This window comes from Mesoplodon densirostris, chromosome 1, assembly GCF_025265405.1.
Source record: "Mesoplodon densirostris isolate mMesDen1 chromosome 1, mMesDen1 primary haplotype, whole genome shotgun sequence".
In the NCBI taxonomy this organism is placed as follows: Eukaryota; Metazoa; Chordata; class Mammalia; order Artiodactyla; family Ziphiidae; genus Mesoplodon; species Mesoplodon densirostris.
In genome coordinates this window covers 228,085,300-228,112,012 of record NC_082661.1, presented here as the reverse complement: position 1 = coordinate 228,112,012, position 26,713 = coordinate 228,085,300, and the positions used below count along the sequence as shown (strand labels likewise).

Genomic DNA, 26,713 nt, shown 5'->3' with positions numbered 1-26,713 from the left:
TGTATACTGAATCTTGCCCCTTTTTTCTGTCTTAACACTCTATTTCCATCTTAAGCATTTTGCTTTAGATGGACCATGGCTCTTGGCAGCTAGTGCATTTTTAGCAAATAATACTGTTTCTAGTAAGAGTTGCAGGAAAAAAAAAAAACTTAGTGTGAGGTCCTTGTAAACTGAACCTTTGGAACATTACTTTATTTCTCTTTTCCCCCCTTTTGTGCTTCTTCTCTATTTGTGTAATGGTTATAAATTACATCCTTTGAAAAGAAGAATGAAAAATATTTTGTTATTTTCGTAGTTGATTTTTTTCTTTACCTATTATTTTAAAAATACACAGAGAAATAAGCAATTATGGTATTGAAATTCCATTGTGCCAGCACCTCCAGAGCATAATCCAAAAAAAATAGAAAACCGCCTGCTGGGTTGTCTGCAGTATGCTTGTGTGAACATCAGTGTCTGCTGTTCACACGTCACTTTTTTACTGAAAGTTCCTGTCGGAATAAAGACTCTGTGTTTTCTGAGTGTAGTGAAACATTTGTTGGTCCTTAGGTTTTAAATTTGTGAGGAATTCTGTTTATAGGCTAAGTTGTCATAGATGTATATTACACAACTGTTACTGGCACATCAAGAAGTAGAGAAAAGGCTTGTATGTTTATATACTATAAAATAATAAAAAACTTTAAATGAAATTATAAAGTATTAAAGGTGAGAAATAATGAGCTTTTGTTGAAGATATATATGAAGGATTGATTTAAATATTGACTTTTGCCCTCTAAAATCTATTTTATTTATAAAGTAAAGTGTATCTTGGCTAGATGAATATAAAAATATCATAAATTTGTCCTGTACTTCAGGACAAATTCAGATATTTGAAATTCAGATACTTAAATATGATGGATTCTTGACAATATTGAGTTAGTAAAATTTTTGAAGTGACCCTACGTAATTACTCTAATCAAGGAATGTATTAGAAAGGAATACATTCAAGGAATGTATTATTCTTGTTATGCTGTTGGGTATCTTATTAGACATAGACAGCAAATTTACAAAATGTAATCCAGTGTGTTGACAGCCTCAACCTTTCACTCAGACTCATAAAATATCAAAAAGAGAAAACATTTACCAGATAATAGGGAACTTCAGGTTTAAATTTGGTGAAATGGAAGTTGATGCCCACAGTCTGGCATAAGGTTTATCTGAATCATTCAATGTCGTTTGTTTTTTTCTTAGAAACCCTCCATGTAGAAGTTAGTAAAGGAGTAAATATACACATGTTTTGGCTGAAACTGAATTTTTATCCATTTCAACTATTTTTCATTGAGAGAGAATTTCAGGTTGGTTTGCCTCTGAATTTCACTGAGTTTCTTCATCAATTAAAAGGCACTTTTACATTTTACAATAATTGTATGAGCCTTTTAATTATTGTTTCTTCTGATTATTAGAATGAGATTACTGTCTATCTGAGATCAGGTATTACATTTAGTCAATAGGTCCAGTAAACAGTGATGCTTGCTAATCTCTCACATGTTCTCCTCAATTTGCTTCTTATTACTTAGTTGTCTTAACCTTTCTTTCGGTCCTGTAGATGGAAGAGATTGTCATCTAAACAAGATATGTCTCACACATGCCTCCAGGAAAGGGTAGTAAAAGCACCAAGTCCTTAACATACTAGTTTTCTAAGGGCCTAAGACGCCTGGGTCTCCTGATTGCCACGAAGCCTAATTGCTCACGGGGCAGCCTGGCACGCTGCCATTTCCCCACTGGGCTGTTTGTTGGTGCTTGTGAATAGAACAGAAATGTCTTTGCTTTTTCTACTCAGTTGTCACTGATTGCAGCTTTAGGAAACTAGTTAACATTTTTCTTAAAATGATAGTAATTCACGCCAAGGTGAAGTCAAACTTCATAATATCTAAGCAACGAGCAGTAGAGTTAGTTCAATGCTTTTAAAATTCATGTAAAGTAAAATTCATTACTTCATACTCCATAATACTCATTTTGTATAATCCACCTTAACCATTCTAGACAGATGTTCTATGTTCTAGATTTGGATAAACAATTTGAAAGTAAATTATAAGGTGGTTCTTTTTTGTACTTTTGTAAACAGAATCTGTTATATATATGAATTATAGGACCAATGGAAATCACAGACCTTGCAAGCAAAGTGTGTGTGGGACTAATTCAGTTGTTTTGAAAACCTGTTATTGAGAACACTAGAGATGTTTGCATTTTAATTTCCAGTATAACTGGAGGTGTATATTGGGTTTTCACCTCTGCCTGGACCTATAACAAGAACTTCATTTGTTCCCGATGTCATGCTTTACCTCTAGGCACCGTAACTAATAGGAAACAATGAGTATTGTGAGACTTTCACAGAGTTGAGTTACTTTCTTCTTTTCCTCCCAATCCCCTTCAGAGTTCCACATCTCTTTAAGGCATATGTATTTCAATTACACTTGAATTGCAAATATTATTCACTTGTACTCATCTCAGAATATATTTTTGCCTTATTTTTTATTCCAGAGAGACATACGTCAAGACTGCTTTATTACTTCTGTAATGTTCAGAGTTTTGGCAGGGAAATTACTTTCAAGTCCTGGCTTCATCCTTCACCAGCTAGGTGACCCTCGGCAAATTATATAACCTCTCTATGAACTTCAGGTTCCTCAGCTGTAAACTAGGGCTGCGGTGTCGGGATGATTAAAACAAGTGTCAGTTAAGAGCCTTGCACATGGTAGCAGCTCACTAAATGGTAGCTGAAAGGAGCAAAGCCTTGAAAACTGGTAATGTTTTCATAGGCTGTAAAAGCATGTGCTTTTCTATAGAATCTCATGAACTTGGGAGTTTCAGCTGTATATAGCTATTGGATATACATTTATATCTTTGGGTTGATGAAGATCCAGGAGCATGAGCTTTGGAGTCATCTGCTGGGGTTTGGGTTCCTGTTCTGCCACTTAACTCTGAACCTTGGAAAGTTGGTGTCTCTGGGCCTCAGATTTCTTGTGTATAAAAGGAAGATGAAAATAGTGAACTCATAGGGCTATTGCAAGGCTGGAATGACTCAGTACCTGTAAAATTCTTAAAACAATGCCTGGCAAAGAGTAAGCGCTCCAAACATGTTATTTGCTGTTAACTGTTATTATCTCATAGAAGAGGAAAAGTCACAAAGCCAAGAAAACTTGAATGGAGTCAGCCTTAATTAATGGGTGTCTCTTTCATCCACTCCTAAATAATTCCCATTACCTTGACTTCCAGTCCCTTTCAGAGCTCCATATCTCCTTAAAGTGTATTTAGGATTATATTGCAGTCAGAATTCTACTTTTTAGTCATTACCTCCATAGAATTGTGATATCCTTGCAGTAAAAGTCTTTGCATGTCTCTTGATCAAAAAGTATCTGTTAAGTTTATCACCTGCTTCTTATAGGTCTTGCCGTAGTTAGCTTTTTAACAGTCCTTCTGAAGGCAGCTTGATTGTGAAAAGACTTTTTGAAGGCTTCATTGAGATACTAAAACATCTTTTTTCTTATTTATTTATATACCTATTATTTATTTCCTGCTTTATTGAGATAGTATTGACATATATGTAAGTTTAAGTGTACAGTGTGATGATTTGATACACACACACACCATATATACAGTGAAATGATTACCAGGATATAGTTAGTTGACACCTCTATCCCCTCACATAATTACCATTTTGTGTAATTGTGTGTGTGTGGTAATAATAACATTTAAGATCTAGTCTGTTAACAACTTTTAAGCATATAATACAGTATTGTTAATTCTAGTCACTGTGCTGGACATTAGCTTCCCAGCAATTATTCATTTTGGAAGTTTGTTCCTTTTAGCCAACATCTCCCCAGTTCCTTTACCCCCAGCCCCTGGCAATCACCACTGTACTCCTTGTTTCAATGAGTGTGGCATTTTTACATTCCACATGAGAACATACTGTATTTGTATTTCTCTGAACTATTTTTTAAAAGGTAATTGGGTCTCCATGTATCCTTCTGCTTCAATTGGATTTTTTAAATAAGCAAGTATTCACTTAGTGGTTAAATGATTTACATAAAAAGTATTTCATAGTGAATCTTTGGTATCTTAAATTGCGGATTCCCCCATCTCTTTTCCAGTGTTTTGTAATACAGCAGTAGGCCATCAAACAGCCTTCTCCTTCGATGTAATTCTGCCATGTATACTTAAAGGCTATCTTTAACCTTTCCTTGTTGTGAGTTTATTTACTATTAAGATTTATGGTGATAGGATAACAGTATACGTTTTAAATTTGCTGTACCTTAAAGATTACTAATGTATGTGAAAAGTCTAAATTTGTAAGTGCTTACATAAAGCTTTGTCATATCTACCATGCATACAAATTCTGTTTCTCATTTTTGTTCTAGGATAAAAGATAAATGAATGTAAAATGTAAATGAAATATGCATTTGTTGATTTTAGAGCTCATTTAATAGCAAATCATAATGTACTTGGAAGCCTAAATACTGGGAAAAAGCTAAGCCTCATACGTGGCAGGAGGAGTACTGCAAGTGTAGGCTGGTGTTGCTGCAATTGTTTCTGTTGGGTGCTTAGTGCTATCTCCTCCCCAAAGTCCATAAAGCACACATATAATTTACGTGTGTATATAACCTGTCTAATGTAAGAAATTGAACTTTATGAGCATCCCAGAGCTGGGAGTATACCTCCTCCCTTCCCTATCACAGTCCTTTCCGTACCTTTTAAAGGTAACCACTCCTAACCTTTTATGATAATTGTCTTAGTTTTTTAAAAAAGAGTTTTACCACCTTTGCATGCATCCCTAAGCAATAGATTCGTGCCTCTTTTTGAACTCTAAATGGTTTAGACTTGGTATCGTCAGATTTCTCCCTTCCTCCTCCTTATTTTTTTTTTCCAACTTGATGAGTCTTATTCTTTAATTTTCAGTTCTACTGACTTTAACTTTTTTCAGTTTAACTTTTCAGTTTGATTTTTTAAGTTTAAGTGTATTTTTGCTACAGTAAAGTATGTACATAGGTTGAAAGTCTGAAAGGACTGCAACAGCACTTCTCTCTCTGTTCCACGCCCCCATCCTGTTCCTTGGGAGCAGTTCTCTTATTCTTAGTTATTTTAGGGGTTCTTTTTGATATTTGCTTTCATATTTCTCCATGACATATGTGTATGGATAGCTATAGTAGTTATGTGCAGTTCTACATAGCATGTGTGCACATATCTATAAAGACATGATCTAATGATGTCTTACTATGAAATATCAGGATTTAGCCCTATAATCCTGTTTCTTCTCATATACTTCTCTTTATCTTCCTAACATAGTTTTTCATGCTACTTGCTAAATCATTTTACATGTTTTCACTGTCATGACCATGTATTGTTTTTATACCTGAGTCATGCTTTAAATTTCCTTTTCAGGCATAATTTTGTTTTCCTAGAATTAATGATTGCCTCATTTTTTCCTGAATTTAAAAAATGTTATCAGTTACTGATATATCCCTAAATTCTCTGACGGATCTGTCAGAAACCTCTGGAAACATACATACTCTTTCGGTTTCACATTTTTTTCATGGAAACATCCCTCCTGGACCTTCAGCCCAGCTACTGTGTCCGTGCGTCAGTGGAAGTTCATTCGGGGAAGCAGAGCGTGTGTGTGTGTGTGTGTGTGTGTGTGTGTGTGTGTGTGTATGGGGACTGGTATATAGTAAGAGATTTGTTTCAAGGATTTTGCCTTACACGAGTAGGAGTTGGTTAAATAAATTCTATAAGGCTGGTTGTTTTCACATCTGATGCCAGAGCTTGACACCACGGGGCAAGGAGTCAAAAGTGAAGACGGATGTGTAGCGGTGAAGGGCAAGGGCAAGCTGGAACCAGGAGCACCAATTCGAGGAACCGGGATCCACGTCAGTTCTCACCGCCTCCCACCTTGTGATGCCAGCGACCTGCAGAAGGAGCTAATACCCTTTGTCATGGAGCACACACAAACCTGGCCTGGGAGTCAGAGAAGCTGCAGGAGGACCCAGGGGAAGGTGGAGCAATTGTAGGCCTGGCTGCTGCCCCATGACAGTGGGGTGTGCCAGCAGATAGTGACAACGTGTGTGATCACTAGTTTGGGGATCTACAAAACTTGTGGACTCACCTACATCAAAGCACAGAATGGCTGCTGCTTCACATCTGCCTTCGAAATCTTGCCTGCAAATATCTCTTCTGTCTCACCTAACCAGAAACATGCCAGGAAGGGAATTCTGGGAAATGTAGTTTAGGTTAGCCTAGTTGGCACGTTACAGAGCCACCACAGGTGGCCTTGAGAATGTTCCTCTCAGATCTCTGACCGCAGGGAGTAACTGACTGATGGCCCCAGCTGCTGCTTTCTGGTATCCATCACCACGTCTGTGCCCCCAGCCAGTGAGTGAGCACAGCAGGGGTATTAACGGAGGCTCATTCCTGGGGACTCTGGAGTCTTCTGTCAGGCAGCCGTGGCTTAAGGACTTCTTGACAGCCTTGCCAAACTTTCCCTAGAACTGCACTGCAGTCTAACACATACACCCCTCCCTCCTTCCTTCCCGTCTCCTCCTGGGCCCAGACCTGCATGGTGTCTGACAGCTCTTCCAGCCTCCACTGGCTCCAGCCCCATTTTCTTTCACAGATGTTTCCTTTAATAAATTTCTTGTATATCTGTTCATGTCTTGGTGTCTCTTCGGAGGACTTGGACTAACAGCCATCTTCTTAAGACATCCCTTCAACATCATCTTGGGAATTTCCTTCACTTTTTTCTTTGGTAGATTCCTTTTTCCCTGGATCCCATGTCTTCATCTTTCTTGATTTACTTCCTCTTTTGGTGAAATGCATCCTCCACATGGAAGGTAAAAATGTTGAAACCTTGCATGACTGAAACCTTTATTTTAATCTCACCCTCGAGGGATGATTTGGCTGGGTATGGAATTCTTGTTTGGAAATAATTTTTCATCAGAATTTTAAGCACATTCTCCATTGCCTCATAGTTTTCTGTGTAAATGTTGAGAAATACAATGCCACTTTTGATTACTGATGTTTTGCATGTGACCTATTTTTTTCTGCAGAGGCTTTTAAAATCTCTGTACCTTTGATGTTCAGAAATTTTACGATGGCTATAACATGGGGGGGGGGGGTGTGTGTGTGTATATGTGTGTGTGTGTGTTTCCTTCATTTTACTGAGTGCGCAGTGGTTCCCATCAATGTGGAAACACCTGTCCTTTAGTTCTGGGAGGTGCTCTTATGTTCCTTCATATTTTTCCTCTATTTTCTCTGTTGTCTGTTTCTGAATTTACATTTGTTAGCTGTGATACTTCCTGCATTGAGCCACTGATTTTCTCATTTTTTTCTCTTTTGTTTTCTCATATTCCAAGCAATTCATTTAACTTTGTATAATTAAAAATGTACGTATATATATATTTCTAAGACCTCTTTTTGTTTCTTGGTCTTTTAAAAAAAAGCATTCTGTTCTTGTTTTAAGGATGCATTCTATTATGTTGCGGGGAATATTAATAATGCTTTGTTTTGTTTTTAAGTTTCTTGTCCTCCTTTTACTGCTTCTCTTGAGAGTTCCTTTTTGTTTTTGCTTGTTTAACTTCCATTTTTGTTTTTGTTTTCTTTTTCTTTTTTTTTTTTTTACATGCCTGGAGATCCTTGGCTATTTTCTCATAGCCTAGGAGAGAGGCACAAATTAGCAGTTTGGAAGCAGTTTGTGTTCATGATAGAATTTGATGCTTACCTGGCCTTACAGCAATGTGGTCAGGCTGGTACCCTCACCTCTTTGCACACATGCCACCTCCTCAGTGAGGCCTATTCTGACCACCTTACTTAAAAATGCACACACCTGCCCCCTGGTACTTCTGATCCTTCTTTCCCTGCTCTATTTTTTTCCCATAGCTCTTTTTCTTCCTCATAGCACTTTTATTACCTAATATATAATACCTTATTTATTATATTTGTTGTTCATTTTTCTGTCTTCCCCCACTAGAGCATCAGCTCCATGAGAGCAGAGATTTTATTATTTTTATTTTCATTGATATCTTCCAACCATCTGGAATAGTGCCCAGCCCAAAATAGGCATTCAATAAATATTTATTAAATTGGGGAGACTCAACACTATGTGTAACTCTTTTCTTATGGACTTTTTCTTTTTCAGCTTTTCTCTTTTCCTTATAGTATGATTTTTTCCAGAAAATAGTAATTCATTCTCCGGCCTTGGAGGCGTGGGGCAGGGGATAGGAGGTGGGATGTGGAAGGAGCTTCAGGGTGATCTGCCTGGGAGTCAGCATCCTTATAGCTGAGCAAGAAGAAGGGAGCTGAGGTTCACTGTTAAGTATGTAGATGTTCACTCACTTAAAAAAAAAAAAATAAGGTGCTGCCATCTAGTCTTGCTTTACCTGAATCTAGAGCCTCCCTTCTTTAACTTGTACTGATAGTATAAACTTGTAGTTTTCTGTAGGAGTAGGGAAGGGATGTTCACCTGCCTACTTAAACTGGGGACTGGTGAGAATCTTGGCATCAAACTATTCCTTATATGGACTTCAGCTAGTTTTATTGTTTGCTTATTTGTTCATTTTTAACCTAACCTTGGCACCCCTACCTTCAGAACTACCTGGTGCTTTCAGTTTCAGATATATTAGGGTACAATGCACCTTGCTTCTTCTTAACCTCTCCTATTCCCTTTGCATTTGTGGATTTATTCATTTTTCAGATTCTTCAGCTGTCATTTTCGTTGGGTTTTGGGAATCCATTATTTCCTAAACTATTTTTCAAAGCATTTGTAAATTATATTTGTCAAAATGGTATGTGCATAAGAATTGATGGGTGATTAGATATATTTCCTGAACATAAAATACATTAGTTTCCAATAAATTGATCATTTTCTCTTACTACACCTGTCACGGTTTCCAGTATCCAGTGCATAGTAAGTGTACAGTTTGTTGAGTGATGAACAGATTTGACTACTGGGTTCAAGCTGTAGTGTGATGGCACTTTAATATATTGCTTGGAAAGTTTGAGGGTAAAAGTACTTCGTATGTGTTTATGTACTTGTGTGTTTTCTAGTGTCAAGACAGATTTGAAAAAAGGTATAAACCTAATTGGAATCTACAGTTAGCATTTAAGGGATAGAGTGGGGGGGATTTGAAAGTGGAGGCAAAGGAGTTGAGAATAGTTGTCCTCATTAACCATGAGCGCTAGGTTTCTGAAAATGAAACAAACAAAATCTTGGTAGAAGATTAAGTAGTTACTGAACTTCAGACTTAAAGAAAAATTAGTTAGGGGGACCAGGATCTCATGTGACAAACCAAAAGTTCTTTTATTATTCTTATATTTACAAACAAAAATAATTCACTAAACTGGAGCATATCTAAGATGCTTGACCCATTTTAAATGACATACAATTAATGTCTCTTTGCCATCTCTTGATCTTTGGAATATTTTCAGAGTCAGTTTCTTGCACAGTGTATATTTGCTTTTGCCTTACTGCAGGTTATATGGCTAAAATGTAGGTCAAGGGCCACTCAACATGAGGCTGAAGAGGTAAGCAGAGACTAGATCACGCAGGGCATTGTCAACCGTGTTAAGGATCATGGACTTATTTTTACTATAATGAGAAAGTAACGAAAGGTTTTTCAAGTTAACATTTTTGTCAAATGACTGTGCTGCTAATCTGAGCTTAGATTAGAGGAAGACGGAAGTGGCCATGGCAAGACTAGTTGAGAGGTCACTAATAATCCTCGGCAGCGGATATTGCTGAATACCTGTGCCACATTCCTCCATCTCTCTTCCTTGCCCATAGAGACCGCTTTTCACAGTAAAAACAGAAAATGCCTGATACTCCATTTCCAACTCCCCTTTCAGTTAGTGCAGAGGCATGTGATCCAGAAATGCCCAATGGGAAATCTGATAGCTTCTGGAAAATATTTTCCTCCTTAATTAAAAGAGGAGAAAGGCTTTTTGGACATTTGTCGTATGAGAACATGACGCTTGCAGCTGCTGCAGACATCAGACACAACAGAGCATGACAGAGCAGAAAGGTCTGGGCCTTTTTTTTTTAACTTTATTTTTACATGGATACAAAAAGTCGACATATCATAAGTGAACAGCTCACTGAATTTTCACAAAATAAAGACACCTATGTAATCATCAACAAATAAAAATCCAGAAACACATAAAAATCCAGAAGCCTTCTTTATGCTTTCTTATGCTCCCTCGAGGCTAACCATTATTCTAACTTCTAACAATATAGGTTACTTTCACCTGGGTTTTTTTTTAAATCTGTTTGGTTTTTGTTTTTATTTTTCAATTTTTCACTTTAAGAGATGGCATCGTATTTTGCATATGCTCTTTTGGGTCTAGCTTCTTTTACTCACCATGTTTGTGAGAGTCATATGTTTGGGTAGTTGTAGATTGTTCATTTTCATTACTATAGAATATTATGTTTTGTGAATATACTCCAATTTATTCATTTGACTGTTGGTATATATTTGGATGGTTTGGCTAACTAGTGTTCCCATGAGTATTTTAGTATATACACTGTTGAATATATGTATGCATTTCTGTTGGGTATATACCTCTTTGATTTGTAGTAGCTCTTTAAATACTCAAGATAGGTGTCCTTTTCTATACATATATACATTTCTATACATTTCCCAATCAGTGGCTTATTATTTCCACTCTCTTAATGGTATCTTTTGATGAACAAAAGTTCTTACTTCTAAGATAGTTAATCAGTATTTGTTGATTGGTGCATTTTGTGTCCTGTTTAAGAAAATTTTATCTACTCCAAAGTTTAAAGATATTTTATTTTCTTCTGGAAGTTTTATTATTTTACCTTTGACATTTAAATCCAGATTCATCTGGAGCTGATTTTTGTTTATGGGGAGAAGTGAAGAAGTCAAGATTATTATTTTTCCCCCAAATGGAAATCCAATTCATCAGCATTGCTTGGAGAGACCATCCTTTCCGTACTGCACCAATGTCATCTTTGACAAAAATCAGATGACTGTAAATGTGTGGGTCTGTTCCTGAACTCTAATCTGTTCCACTGGTCCATTAGTCTGTCTTTGCACTAATCCTACACTGTTTCAGTTATAACTTTATGTTGGCCTTATATCCAGTGACTTGCTAATTAACCTTTCTTATTAATTCTAATAGTTTATAGATTCTTTTTGCATTTTCTAGATGTGCAGTCATATAATTTACAAATAATGTTATTTTTTCTTCCCTTCCAATCCTTGTTCATCTTCTCTCTTTCCTTCTGTCCCTCTCTCCTCTGTTCCCTTCCATTTTCCTTGAATTATTGTACTGTTTAAGACCTCCAGTACAATGTTAAATAGAAGGGGTCGTAGTGGATGATTGTCTTGTTTATAATCTCTTTATGAAAGTTTTCAATACTTCTCCATTGTATATGATGAGTACTATAGGTTGTTTGTTTGAAAGATGCTCTTTTTCATATTAGGGAGATTGCATTCTGTTCCTATTTGCTAAAAGTTTTAAGATCATAAGTGGGTATTGAATTTGTCAAATGCCTCTTTTGTGTCTATCAAGATGATCATACAATTTTTCTCCTTTTTTCTATTAATAAAGTCAATTACATTGATTAATTTTTAAATGATAATCCAACCTTGCATACCTGAACTAAACTCCACCTGGTTTGATTTGATTTGCTAGTATTTTGTTCTAGATTTTTTTCATTTGTGTTTCATGAGAAAGATTAGTCTGTAATTTTTCTTTCTTATAATATACTTTCCAACTATTGGAAACAAAGTATTCTGGCCTCATAAAAACATTTTTAAAATGTCTCTCTCTTTTCTATTCTCTAAGCATTTGTGCAGAATTGATATCATTTCTTTAAATATTTGGAAGAATTGAATGGTAATGCCATCTGGACCTGGAGTTTTGTGATGGGTTTTAAATTATGAGGCAGTTTCCTTAATAGATATAGTTCTATTCAGATTTTCTATTTCTCCTTTTTGTTAGCCTTGATAAATTGTATTTTTCAAGGAATTTTTTGACTCTGTCTTCTGATATATATGATCTGTTCAATCTGACAAATTTCTAATTGCAGATATTTTCAGCTCTACCATTTCCATTTAAAAAGTATATTCCAATTCTCAGATGAAATTATTTCATTTATTCATCTTTCCCTCTTATTTCTTAACTCTGTTAGTAATAGTAATTTTTGATTGATTGCTAGACTAGACTCTAGATCTGTGCTGTTCAGTAGAGTATCCACTAGCTGCATGTGGCTTTTGGCTAATCTTAATTGAGATGTGGTGTAAGTGTAAAATGCTGGATTTTGGAGACTTGGTACAAAAAAAAAAAAAAGGATGTAAAATAGCTCAGTAACTTTATATTGATCACATGTTGAAGTGATATTCTGGATACTCTAAATATAAAATTAATTTGTGCTCTTTGTGCTTTTTAAAATGTAGCTATTAGAAAATTTAAAACTACATATATGGCTCACATTTGTGACCCACACACTTTTTCTATAGGACAGTGCCACTCTAGATGCTCTTTTCTTTTTCTAGAGAGTTCTATCTTCCAGAGCTAGGCAGATGGGCTGAGAAGCTTTACTCCTCTCAGCCTCCAAGTTGAGTTGACTTGCGGCTGTACTGCAGCTTTGGTAAGGTTCCATCTACCTCTGTTCTGTAATACCCCTATGTCATGGCCACTCAAGGCTGTCATTTAGCACCCTGGTGTGTTCACTGGGCAAATTCTAGACTCTCAGGCTTGTTTCCTCACCCCTGAGAGATTGCTAGAAACTCCGCTCTTCTGAGAGACCCCTTGATTATCCCTTCAGCCTCCCATTCCAGACAACTTCACAATGTGGCAAATATTTTGAGGGGAAAATAGGCCATGTGCTTAAAGCTCTTGAAGTCTCTAATTACATCTTTTCTGAAAGACCACTAGTCATAGCTCTGCATGGTTCTCTGACTTCAAGAAGCAACCCTCTATCTGGGCAAAACCATGATTTGCAGCATCTTACCCCATCCTAGAATCAACAAATGCCCCCATGGTTAAAGTGGGTACAGGAAGACCAGCAACCCCTCTGAGGTTCTCTCCTCACCAGAACCTGGCATCCTCTAGTCCTCTTTGTTTTAGCGGCTCTCTGATAACTCTAAAGTGATGATTTAAAAAATTTTACTTGTAGTTATTCTCAGTAGGAACACTGTCTGCTTCAAACTACTTCATTCTCTTGGATTTAAAAGAGATATACTTAAAGTCCAGACCTCTCTGGTGTGGCTTCTATCATGGAATCTTTCTACCTTGCCTTGCCTTGCCTTCTGTAGATAATGCTATCCTTTGCTCTAGAACCTTTAAAAGTTACCTCTTAAAAAAGAGAATATAAAACTTTGAATCATCAGCATATAGCCATTTAAGGTATCTGAAGTCAGGGGTCTGGATACGATCGTATAGGACAGTTGTATAGATTAAACTCTGTATTGTGAGACTAGTTTTAGGTCAGAACTGTGAGGAATGCAACACTTAAGGAAGAGAAAGAGGAGTCTCCAAAAAGACAAGAGATGAGAAACGTAGGAGGAAGAAGAAGGTGAAATCACAGAGGCCACAAGAAGAGAACATTTCAATAAAGAGGGTGCATCAAATTATGTAGAACGGGTAAGAAAGTTTGAAGTGAAAAGGACCCTGTGGATTTAGCAGTAATGAAATTTATATTATCTTATTACCTTACAACATTCTTTTGAAGAAAGCATAAAAATTATATGGGAATAAAATTTATCCTAATCTACAAAAATGACGATTTCATATGATTCAGCCTGATAGATGGAGAAGTAAAGGTTTACCAAAGAGAAATAATTTGCTTAAACTCAAGAGTAGACATGAAATTCAAATCTTGGTCTTCTTTTGACATCTGGTCTTATGTCCTTTTCACTGCACTACATATTTTTATCTGTTGCTATCATTTCTTAATTATTCATTACTTAGATAAGTCTTTTCTCCCTCATTTTACAAAACTAAATCATAATTTTATTATGTGTGCATGTATTTGTTTATATTGGCTATTTTTCTTTTCTTTGTCTTAAAGGGACATTATTATTTTTTCCAGTTTTATTGAGAAATAATTGACACACATCACTGTATAAGTTTAAGGTGTACAGCATGATGGTTTGATTTACTTATATTGTAAAATGATTACCACCATAGGTTTAGTTAACATCCATCATCTCATGTATTGATAGATGGTGAAAAGAAGAAAAAAAGATTCTCCTTGTGATGAGAACTCTTAGACCTACTCTCTTAACAACTTTCCTAGGTATCACACAGCAGTGTTAGCTATGGTTGTCATGGTGTACATTACATCCCTAGCACGTATTTATCTTATCTGTTTTTCTTTTCTTTTTTTTTTTTTTTTTTTTTTTTTTTTTTTTTTTTTTTTTTGCGGTACGTGGGCCTCTCACTGTTGTGGCCTCTCCCGTTGCGGAGCACAGGCTCCGGACGCGCAGGCTCAGCGGCCATGGCTCACTGGCCCAGCCACTCCGTGGCATGTGGGATCCTCCTAGACCAGGGCACGAACCCATGTCCCCTGCATCAGCAGGCGGACTCTCAGCCACTGCGCCACCAGGGAAGCCCTGTTTTTCTTTTTAATGATAGTTAAGTCTGGTTAACTTGTTGTTGTTGTCCTCCACAGATTTTCTGCAATTTCTTCTTAATATTTCTTTACCATTTTGGCTTTTGATGACATTATTGTTTTTAATTGACACTGACTTCAAATGTAATTCAGAATTGTTCGTGTAGATTAGAACACTCTCTGTAGGTCTTGTCTTTTTGTTATGCCTCTTTTTTTTTTAAACAGGTAACTTTAAGACCAGTTAAACTATGTAGTCTTAACTCTCCAGGAACTCTTTCTGGAGGAAGGTTCTCTACATAGAAACTTTTTAAGGCTTACAAGTCCAGAATTAATATCTTGACCCTCTGTAATAGAGTGACTGATTTTGACCTTCTGAGGTGGTCCCTGCTTCACTAGGGTAAAAGAGCTTGCTTTCCATAGGGAGCTCTTTGAGTTGGATTCTGCCTTTCTTGTTAAGCTGCCTTTGTGGTATCCTTACTTTAAACACATCTGGAACTTCTGAAGTTTCTTTTGGATCATATTAGACTGTCTTTTGCTACAAGTAGGTCATGATTGCTGTTAACTGGTTCTGTTCCTTCCTAAGTGAAAGGATGGTTAACGTGCCAGGATCTGCTGCTTCTTGTGGTAACAGTTCTCACATTGAGGTTCTGTAGAATTTCATCAAGTCCCAGCTACGGTTAATGAAGGAGCAGGAGGTAGTGAGGGTGGAGAGCAGAGGGCAGCTTTCTTGAAGCAACCTTCAAGTCACTGTTCTTTATTCCATTTATTTTCCAGGGATATGTGATTAGCAGTAGGAAGGGACATATGAACAGCTTTGTGCTTAATATTTGATGTTATTTTTATGAATACATGACTTCTTTTTTTTTTTAAGGTAAGCTTTGTATATGGTGGAGTTAAAACTTATATATATCCTTAGAGGATACCCTTAAATAAATCAAAGCCAGAGTAGAATTGTGACTTAGAGGTTGCTGATAGGAAGCAGAAGATCCTGGAGCCAGGCGGAGAGATCGCTTCATAGAGAAACTCTAATGGATTGTATTTATATACAGTTTTCACTGATAGCAGCTGACATCAAGGAAGGAATGTTGAGGAAAGGTAGTAGCTCCTATTCAGAAGGGACTTGGTGGGCTTTGGGCTGGCAGCAGTGCTGACCTTGTGGGCCATCACATGGCTTGTCCTGACACTAGGTGGAATACCTACTATGTAGGCTGCCCCTAAAACACACGTTTTATAAGTAACTAATTAAATTGACCAAACAAGATCATGGTCAAGTAATGAAGTGACATGAAATGTTGAAGAAATATTTATTTCAAACTAACACTAAGAATTGGCTCCGCTTATTATAGCTGTTTGGGTTAGTTATGAACACCTGTAAAGCAGTGTTTTTTATGCAGAATTTTCACCAGTCTTATATAAAATTTTCAATATTTATTATTTATTTGCTACCCTTGCAAATAAAAAAAACTAATGTTTTCTATTTCTGTGTAAGAAAATTACCACAAACCTAGTGGCTTAACACAACACGTATTTATTATCTCACAGTTTCTGTGAGTCAAGAGTCTAGGCATAGCTTAGCTGCATCCTCTGCTCAGGACCTTACAAGGTTGCAGTCAAGCTGTTGTCCAGGGCTGCAGTCTCATCACAGGCTCAACTGGGGAAGATCCACTTCCAAGCTCACTCAGGTAGATGTATTTTTTTTTTTTTTTTTTTTTTTTTTTTTGTGGTACGCGGGCCTCTCACTGTTGTGGCCTCTCCCGTTGCGGAGCACAGGCTCTGGATGCGCAGGCTCAGTGGCCATGGCTCACAGGCCTAGCCGCTCCGCGGCATGTGGGATCTTCCTGGACCGGAGCATGAACCCGTGTCCCCTGCATCGGCAGGCGGACTCTTAACCACTGCGCCACCAAGGAAGCCCAGTTAGATGTATTTTTAAGCACATAATTTCAAGTACTCTTTTTAGCTGAGTTTTAATAAGTCTTAACTTTATTAAACCTTAAATTTATCTATCTTTACTGAATTACCAGTTATTTTCTCTGGCACTTACAAATTCTCTTGCTGTGTTTAATAAACCATGTTATATATTTTGTGTACAAAACAGTGTTTAAATGATGATGTTATATAAAGCTTTAAAAGCCTTACAATTTAAAATATAAATAAATCATGGTCAAGCATATAGTTAGGTGAAATCTAGAATTTAATAATAAAATATATCAAAGAGTTCTTCTGAGAGAGAACTGATTTGGCAAGGTGGGGGGTGGTCACTGGTGACTTTGACAAGATGGATTCAGTGTGTGGACAAAATTTAGATTGAAGTGGGATAAAGATAACTAGGAGGTGAAAAAATTTAAAAACTTTTAAAGGAGTTTTGCTGTGAAAAGAAATAGAATTGGGGCAGTATGTGGAAGAGGACGTAGGATTAAGAAAGGGTTTTCTTTTTAATGTTTAAGATGACAGATATGGCACATTTGTAATGCTGATGACAGTGGTCCAGGAGACAAGAGAAAATGATTCGGAGAGGTAGTGACTATGGTGGGAGCAGAGTCTTTGGCTGGGAAAGAAAGGGTGGGATCTACTGAGCAAATGGAAGAACCATTCTCACAAAGATGCAGGGGCAGTTCAACTACAGTATAACAGCTGGTGGGAAGATGGTAATTTTTTTCTATAATTGCTTCTATTTTCTTAGTGAAATCAGATATCAGCTCAGAGAGAGAAGATTAGAGCAGGTGTTAGGATTTGAGGAGAAGCTCAGAAACAGCTATTCCAGAGACAGTGAAAGCAAATTTTCTAAAGGAATATAGTAAGAATTTTGCATGGTGCTACATATATACTTGCCTATATACTTGTCTTAAATTTAAAGTGAGAACCAGTCAGCATGTTGATTATTTTTCTCCAATAGGCATTGAACAGGAAGAGAGTTAGGTTTAACCAGGATTGTTGTGTTCTCCCTCAGAAAAGAATGAAACAGAAAGAGAGGAACATTGGATTTCAGTATATAAAGGGATTGATTATCGTAACGGATTGTGGGGTATCATTGAGGAAAAATGGGAACTGAAGATATTGAATGGGTTAACGAACAGTAAAAAAGTAGATGGAATCAGTAGTCTGGCTGTTTGGCTAGGGTTGATGCTGTGGCAGTGGAGTCACTTGAGAAAGCTGGTGACTTGGGCTATAGAGATGGGGATGCTTGAAGTCAAAATGTCAGCGATCTTGCAGCTACTGCCCATAATCCAATATAGAGCATGATGTTGGGGGAGGGATAACTGAAGTGGAATGAAGATAAAAATTATTGGAAATGAAGAAGCTGAAGAGGAGAATCTGGATCATTAAATGGATCGTCTCTGTGGATATTGAAATCACCAAGAAGGAGGATTCTGTTACTGGAGCAATGGAATACAGTCAATGACATGTTAAAATCAGGTACTGAAACTTTCTGAAACTATTCCTCTTTTGAGTTCCTCTCCCAGCCACCACCAAATTACAAACAGATTTTTAAATAAGGTAGATATGTTTATTGAGAAAAGCATAGTTAAAAGACATAAACTTAATAAAATGAGAATGATCCATATTCTCACCATTATGGATATTTCCTAATTATATTTTGGTGAATATCCTTTCAGACTTTTGTATCCATATAAAAAAATCATATATATAAGATCATGCAATACATGTTATTTAGTACTTTGCTCTTTAAAACTAACCAGAGGTAGCTGCAAATAACTGCAAACATATGAAGAGATACATCATTCTGAATTGCTATCAGGTATTCCAGGGTATGGATGTACCGTAATTAGTCACTGTTTTACTATTGCTGCATAACAAATTCACACTAAAACTTAGTGGTGTTAAATAATAGTAATCACTTATAATTGCATGGTATCTGTTCAGGAATTTGGAAAGAGCTTGGCTGGGCATTTCTCTCTTGGGGTCTTTCATGCAGTTGCAGTCATATGTCAGCTAGGCTGACTGAGACTGGAGGATCCACTTCTGAAGTGGTTCACTCATATGGCTGGCAGGTTGGTGCTAATTGCTGGCTGAGGCCTTGGTTTCTTTCTACATGGGCCTCTCCATGGGGCTTCTTCTTGTCATGGTAGCTGGCTTCCCACAGAAAGAATGATCCAACAGATTCAGGCAGAAGTGCAATGCCTGCTGTGACCTATCTGCAGATAGTCACTTCTGACATATTCTATTTGTTGTACAAAGTCAGCCCTGATTCATTGTAGGAGGGGACTACGCAAGGCTGTGAATTACCAGTGATCATCCTAGGGGCTGGTCACCACAACCACCCTTCTACTGGTGGCTTCTTTAACTTGTTTCCAAGGAATATTATTATACCTAGCATCTCTGTGCCCTGTCTTAAGTATTTCCCTGTAGTTTCAGAAGTGGAGTTGCCAAACTACTTTTCAAAAAGATTATTATACCTATTTAATTTCCAGATCAGTCTATGAGAGTATACATTTCCCTCACCAATACTTAGTGTTTGTAATTACTTTAATCTTTGCTAATCTGATAGACATTTTATATATACAGATATAGATGATATAGATATAGATAGATAGATAGATAGATATAGTATCTATTTAATTATTAGTGAGATTGAACAATTTCCTTGTGTCTGTTGGTCCATTGCATTTCTCTTTTCTTTTTGTGAATGGCGTGTGCATGGTGTATGTCTATTTCTCTATTTGTGTTGATTTTTTTCTTATATTATTACTGAGATATTAGTTCTTCATTATGAAATTTACAAGTGTTTTTTCTCACTTTGCTATTTGTATTTTTCTTTTATTTCAGTCTTGTAGATATTTTTGATGTTCATGTAATCGTCTGTTTTTTTTTTATCATATTTGGGTTTTTGAATTGCTTTGGAAGGTGAACCCTACCAAAAGATTATAAACATGTTCCTGTATATTTTTTCTGATACTCTTGTAGGTTTGTTGTTGTGATTATTAATTTATATAGTATTAAAATTAAATATTTAAGAATTTACTTTTGTGTTTGGTATAAAGTTAATATCTAAACTTTTCATTTAATCAACCAGTGTTACAGTGCTGGGTTTTTTGTTTTTTTTTTTTGCGGTACGTGGGCCTCTCACTGTTGTGGCCTCTCCCGTTGCGGAGCACAGGCTCCGGACGCTCAGGCTCAGCGGCCATGGCTCATGGGCCCAGCCGCTCCACGGCATGTGGGATCCTCCCGGACCGGGGCACGAACCTGTGTCCCCTGCCTCGGCAGGCGGACTCCCAACCACTGTGCCACCAGGGAAGCCCTACAGTGCTGTATTTTGATCAATCCATCCTTTCTTCACTGTACATGTTAGTTTTCTACTCAATATCCATTCTCCCTAACCTTCTCCTGTTAGAACTCCAATTTTATTCGGCTCCCTACCCTGCAGAAAGTAGCCATGTGCTGCCACCTTCCCCTACCCTTGGAAGTGAATCCTAATTGAGCCAAACCAATCATGGTGATTCCACTCCTCTCCTGATTGACTTAGGGATGGATATTTAATAAGAGCTTCAAGGAAGATGTGCTTGTTCTTAAAAAAAAGGGAACCAAGAGAGGAACAGTACTTGATTTCTTCCTCTGGAGAAGAAGTCTAGGAGAAATTAAGTTTGGGACAATGCTAGCTCACCCACACTGGAAGAATAAAAGGAAGATAGCACCTTGGTCCTAGATAGCATTTTTGAGCTTCTGAATTAATCTCTCCTGTGACTGTGTTAACTCAGGTATTTGAACTGTGTAAGGTGATAAATGTCCTCATCATTCAAGCCTCGTTGAGTTAGATTTTATGTTACTTGCAGCCAAATGCATTCTGATACACCTGCAATGTGAAATGCAGTACCATACCATTTATTTAATATAGCTTTATACTAGATGTTAGTATCTGAAATTATCAGCCCTATTCCTCATCCCCATTTTTCTTTTTCACATTTTAACTCTTCCTACCCCACCCTTTTTTTCCAGAAAAACTTAATTAATATTTCTATCTCTGCTTTCTTTTTGGTTTCATCTGTCAAATGTATTTTTACCATCTGCTTGTTTTTAGAATATTTCTTAATCACTGCGTTAACACACAGGTTTGTCTTTTTAAGATAATATATAGTTACTTAGATTTTGAGGGTTTTTTTAAGTAACAGCTTTAATGAGATATAATTCACATACCATACAATTCACTGATTTAAGATGTATACATTTTTATCACCCCCCAAAAGAAACCCTGTACTGATTAGTAGTCACTTCCCATCCTGCTCCCCAGGACTCAGCCCTAAGCAGCTACCAATCCACTTTCTGTCTCTATGGATTTACCTACTTTGGACATTCATATAGTAGAATCATGTACAATGTGGTCCTTTATGACTGGCTTATTTCACTTATTTTCAGGGTTTATCAATGTTCTACAGACATCAGTGCTTCATTTCTTTTTATTGCCAAATACAATAGTATTTGTATTGTATGCATATACCCCAATTTTTTTATCCATTTATCAGTTGCTAGACATTTGGGTTGTTTCCATCTTTGGGCTATTATGAATAATGCTGTTACAAACATCTGTGTACACATTTTTGTGTGGACACATGTTTTCATTTCTTGGATATAAACCTAAGGGTGGAATTGCTGGATCATATGGTAACTGCGCTTAATCATTTGAGGAACTGCAAGACAGTTTTCTAAAGTGGCTGAACAACTTACATTTCTACCAGTAGTGCTTTAAGGTTCCAATGTCTCCACATGATTTGGGGGGTTTTTTGACTCTAAGAAAGAACCTGAGTTTATAGAAAAAGTTTGCCAACCCCTATCCTACATCTATAGTTAGCAGAATTTTTGGTATTTAGTAGACATGCCAATAAAAAGTGTTAAGCGAGGGGATATATGGAGGAAAGAGCCAAAAAGGGAGATGGTAAAAAGAAAGAACAAGGAGGAATATAGAAAAATTTACATTTTAATGGTGATGAAAATTTTATTTATTGAGGTCCAGATCACATATGGGGGAAAAAAAAGAAAGTTAAATTGGCAAAATTTTACCTCTCATTAATTTTCTGTTTAAAAATATAAAAAATCATGTAAATAAATTTTGCTTAAAATATATTAACCTTTTAATCAAACTGTTATGAAAAAGACATTGAAATTATGTCTACCATGTGTACTTGAATTTTTTTAAATCCATGAAATAAGTTAAAATATGGCAGTATCAGAATAATAACTTTATTTAGAGTTGACTGAGAATTTTAAACAGGGCACAATAGAACTGAAGTAGACACATAAGTTGGTGTTTATGACTTTTGGGCAATGTAGTTGATTATGAAGCCATTTGAGAGATGTTAACAGCTACACATACTTTGTAATGTACATTTAGTGACTGAGATCAGTAAACTTTTTATGTTCTGAAGAACTAGTTTACTGATAGTATTTATTGAATAATTTACTATATTTACAATTCTGTACATATCATGCTCCAAATCATATGCTGTAAAATCTTAGTATAACTTCCAGTACAGTGAAGCACTTAAAAAATACTCTGAAAATAACATTGGGTCTATCAGAAATAGTGGTTGAATTTGTCAAACACATTCTATTAGTAAGGAGTTGAGTAGAATTTTAGTTTTACTTTTTGGTCATTACTGAGATTCATTATTGTACATTTACCTGGAGAATAGATTATCCCAACCAGAGCTGCTTTCCCCCTCCTCTGAACTCCTGTGTGTATCTATTATAGTAGTTTCCTGTTGTTGCTACAAAACATTACTGTACATTTAGTGGCTGAAAACAACACACAATTATTATCTTACAATTCTGAAGGTCAGAAGTCCAAAATGGATCCAGTGGATGAAAATCAAGGTGTCAGCAAGGTGCATTCTTTTTAGGAGCTCCTAAGGGAGAACTGTTCCTTGCTTTTTCCAGCTTTTAGAGGATGCCCACATCCCTTGGCTTGTGGTTGCATCACTCAGCCTTTGCTTCCATCATCACGTCTCCTTTACTGTCTCTCTTATAATGACCCTGTGATTATATTGGGCCCACCCAGGTAATCCAGGATAATCTTCCCATCCCCAAATCTTTAACTTAATCACATCTGCAAAGTCCCTTTGCCATTGTAAGTTAATGTATTCAGGGGATTTGGGGAGAAACATGGACATCTCTGGGGGCCTATTATTCTGCCTACCACATCTTTCTTCTTTCATTTAGAATCATTGAATGTCAGAGCTGAAAAGGACATTGGATGAAAATTTGTCCAATCCCTTTACTTTACACATGAAGAAGCTGAATGAAACCAGAGGCTGTTTGTCTGCCTCTAAGCACTCTTTAGGTGTGAATCAGGCCTAATTTATGTTTTGTATGCCTAACTATACTTACAATAATACCTTGAACATTTTAAGTACTCAGTAACTTTATTGCCTGAATGATTAAAAGGTTAGTGATAGAAACCAGCTATATCTGGTCTCTGACTCAGTTATTTTAAGCTAGTGCTAATAGAAGTTTATAAAAAGCCACTGACTGACAGTACCATAAAGGGTAGAGATTCATTTATTCTTATATTTTGTAATTGAAAGGAGGAAATTATTCCGTCTTAAAAATAACTACCTTTTTTAGTATTCCATTTCTCTGTCTCTTGTTTTTCTAGAGTAACTCATGGAATCCAGATTTAGTTTCTTTGATATTCATTGCCATTGGGCTGGGTTGATAAGATAAACCTGTATTTTCTGTAATGCATATTTTTCATCTGTGTCCAATATTTAGGACAATTTAAAAATCAAGATTTATCTTTTTTTTTTTTTTTTCTTTTTGCGGTATGCGGGCCTCTCACTGTCGTGGCCTCTCCCGTTGTGGAGCACAGGCTCCGGACGCGCAGGCCCAGTGGCCATGGCTCACGGGCCCAGCCGCTCCGTGGCATATGGGATCCTCCCAGACCGGGGCACGAACCCGTATCCCCTGCATTGGCAGGCGGACTCTCAACCACTGCGCCACCAGGGAGGCCCAAGATTTATCTTTTAAAAACTATTTCATAACTTAAGGAAAAATTTTAGAAATTTAGGTTTATTTTTTTACTTATAATTTTTCTTCCCTTGTTAAGGAAGGATATTTTGGACTCTTGGTTAAAAATAAAATGAAAAAAAAATTTTTTAATTAATTAATTAATTTTTGGCTTCGTTGGGTCTTTGTTGCTGCACACGGGCTTTTTCTAGCTGCAGCAAGCAGGGGCTTACTCTTCGTTGCAGCGTGCGGGTTTCTCATTGCGGTGGCTTCTCTTGTTGCAGAGTGCAGGCCCTAGGCATGTTGACTTCAGTAGTTGTAGCATGTGGGCTCAGTAGTTGTAGCTCACGGGCTCTAGAGTGCAGGCTCAGTAGTTGTGGTGCACGGGCTTAGTTGCTCTGTGGCATATGTGATCTTCCCGGACCAGGGCTCGAACCCATGTCCCCTGCATTGGCAGGCAGATTCTTAACCGCTGAGCCACCAGGGAAGTCCCAATAAAATGAAAAAAAATTTTAAAGTTTATCTGGCATTTCTTTTTGAAAAACATTAAAACCTAGATTTTAGGTTTAGATTGTCATTCAGATAGATAAATCACTTACTATTTTCCAAGAAAAAAAGCTTTGTCTGATACTTGTGCAATGACTGATTTTCTTTTGTTAATATTCTTGTAGTTTATATAGAATCTGATTTATTGTTATGTGAGTTTGGATATATTAGGCATGGTTCTTGAAATAAAATATACCAGAAGCGTTATGTTCTAAGCATTTAGAGTCTTTTCTTACTTGTATCAGCATGGTTTTTCATTGGCCCTATACATTTATACATGTCTAAATCTTATACACGTTTCTACAAATACTATTTTAGTCTGATAAGGAAAACTAATACTAATTCTATTTTTATTTTGTCTACAAGAATGGTACATGTAAAGTGCTTAGCAACTGTAAAAATGGACCATGGTAAAAGTGCCCAGTAACTGATAATGTTTATTATATTGTCATGCTGTCAGTGAGAAAAATGTTAATTATAAGTCAACTTTAGAATACATTCATTATAATAAATTATATTCATTGGGTGAAAACATAATCTGACTTTTCTTTTCTTGGCAGCAACTTGAATTGGTGGAACCAAGTGGCTGGATTCACGTTCCTTTAACTGATAATCATAAGAAGCCAACTCGCACATTCATGATACAGATTGCTGTTCTAGCCAATCATCAGAATGGAAGAGATACCCACATGAGACAAATTAAAATATACACACCCGTGGAAGAGAGCTCCATTGGTAAATTTCCTAGATGTACAACTATTGATTTCATGATGTATCGCTCAATAAGGTGACCTTGAAATAGAACAAAAGTCATTAAACATCTCTTTATCTTGTCAGTAAATATTAAATCTGGTATCTTTATTGAAAAATGGATCAATTATTTTGCAATTTTTTATGCATTGAAAAGTATTTTATTGTAACTTTAATAAATAACTTTTGGGTCATACTATGTTTATTTTCTTTAACATATAATAAAGTTCACATATTTTATAATTATTAATATGAATTTGAGCCAATCATTAAATTTTTCCTTATATCAAAAGAAAACCAGTTGAACTGAAAATTTTTAAGATATACACAATTTTTTACTAACTATGTAATTATTTCATATAGTGATCATGCATTACAGTAATGATTTACTGTGTGTTTGGGAACAAAACTATGTTTTACCAATAGATATTATCTTTAATAGGCCAGAATTATTATTTTTTTCTATCCAGAGGAAGCTTCTTCTATTAATACTAGGCCTTTTTTAAAACTGTGTCAAAATAAGCTTAGCATTCAGTGTGTGATGAGCACCATTCTGATTTGGGGAATGTAATTAATTGTGTCGTAATTATTGTACTCCCATGAAATATTTTTAACCCTAGGGTTGTCTATATCCTGATATTACGTCAGCGATTGCCAATATAATCTGCTGTTTATCCTAATTCTAATGCTGTTTATAGAATAGTTTCAAATTTGTGTCTGACACTGAAGCATTCCCTAAGGGATAATGTAGCTCATGAAAATTTTAAAAATATATGAAATTGTTCTTTACATATAAAGATATTTTAAAGTCCCTTAAATGAGTTTTCTTTCCATGGTTTAACATGAGTCGATTTGATTCTGTATATCTCCCCTGGCGCCACCCGCTACCCCATATCCTTACTTTGGGGGAGACAGAACTTCACCATATTGACTCTTTTTTTTTTTTCTTTTTGTGGTTGTGCCGCATGGCTTGTGGGATCTTACTTCTCCGACCAGGGATCGAACCCGGGCCCTTGGCAGTGAGAGCATGGAGTCCTAACCACTGGACTGCCAGGGAATTCCCACCATATTGGCTCTTGTTTGGGAAAGATTCCTCAGAGGTTCTTGCATTACTGGGTAGACTGAAGTCTTAAATTAGCAAAGTTTAGGAAATAATTATGTGTTTGATTTATTCTGGCAGAGTACTAATTTACATGGATGCTATAAAAAATGAAGGTTTCATTTTTTTCACTCAGCAGAATCTCAGCTCTTTTTTCTATGAGTTCCACAAAGAGTTTGTAATTTTCATTCTGTTGTCTTTAAAGTAAGGAGCATGGTAAGTGACTGTATGATTACCAAAAAGTCTGTAACCAAAACTCATTTGAGATCAGTGAATTACTCCCAAGTGTAGATGTCAGATGCTGGGAAGGATAGGAGAAAAACAGATGGATAGGAATTAAAAGAAAAGGAGAGAATCAAGAAAATAAGAAGAGCAATATATACTTGGCACTGTATTGATGTTCTGCGTTAGTCTGATAAGGAAAACATTCATGTAAACAACAGGGTCTTAGTCTAAGAGGCAGAGAAATCTAATAAAAAGTACAGGAAGTTTTCTTAGTAATAATGTTACTACTTGCTAACTGCTTTTTAAAAATTTGCTTAAAAGAAAAAAGGAGGAGGACTAATTATCATTTACCTGATCCAGTCTGTTATTTCCTACTATTAATAGTTTGTGAAAAATCTCCTAAAATTAGGAAGAATTAAGAAGAATGTTGGGAAAATCAGTATGTTTTCTAGTTCTACTCCCTTTCCCTGTTTTTCATAAGCCAGCTGAGCACCTCATTAGGCATGGGAAAACTTGGTAGCCCAGGATTATGGAGG

At 36.5% G+C, this 26,713-nt stretch overlaps 1 protein-coding gene across 2 annotated transcripts in view; it reads left to right on the top strand.

The window, feature by feature from the left end:
• Positions 1-25,025, top strand: part of ANAPC10 (anaphase promoting complex subunit 10) — a 70,443-nt gene extending 45,418 nt beyond the window's left edge. The window contains exon 5 of one of the 2 annotated variants that reach the window (XM_060095121.1): positions 24,664-25,025. In XM_060095121.1, coding sequence (XP_059951104.1) covers positions 24,664-24,894 — 231 coding nt within the window. In that variant the 3' untranslated portion in view covers positions 24,895-25,025. The remainder of the gene's footprint in view (positions 1-24,663) is intronic. The other variant, XM_060095129.1, reaches the window with a different exon arrangement.
• Positions 25,026-26,713: the final 1,688 nt, after the last annotated feature.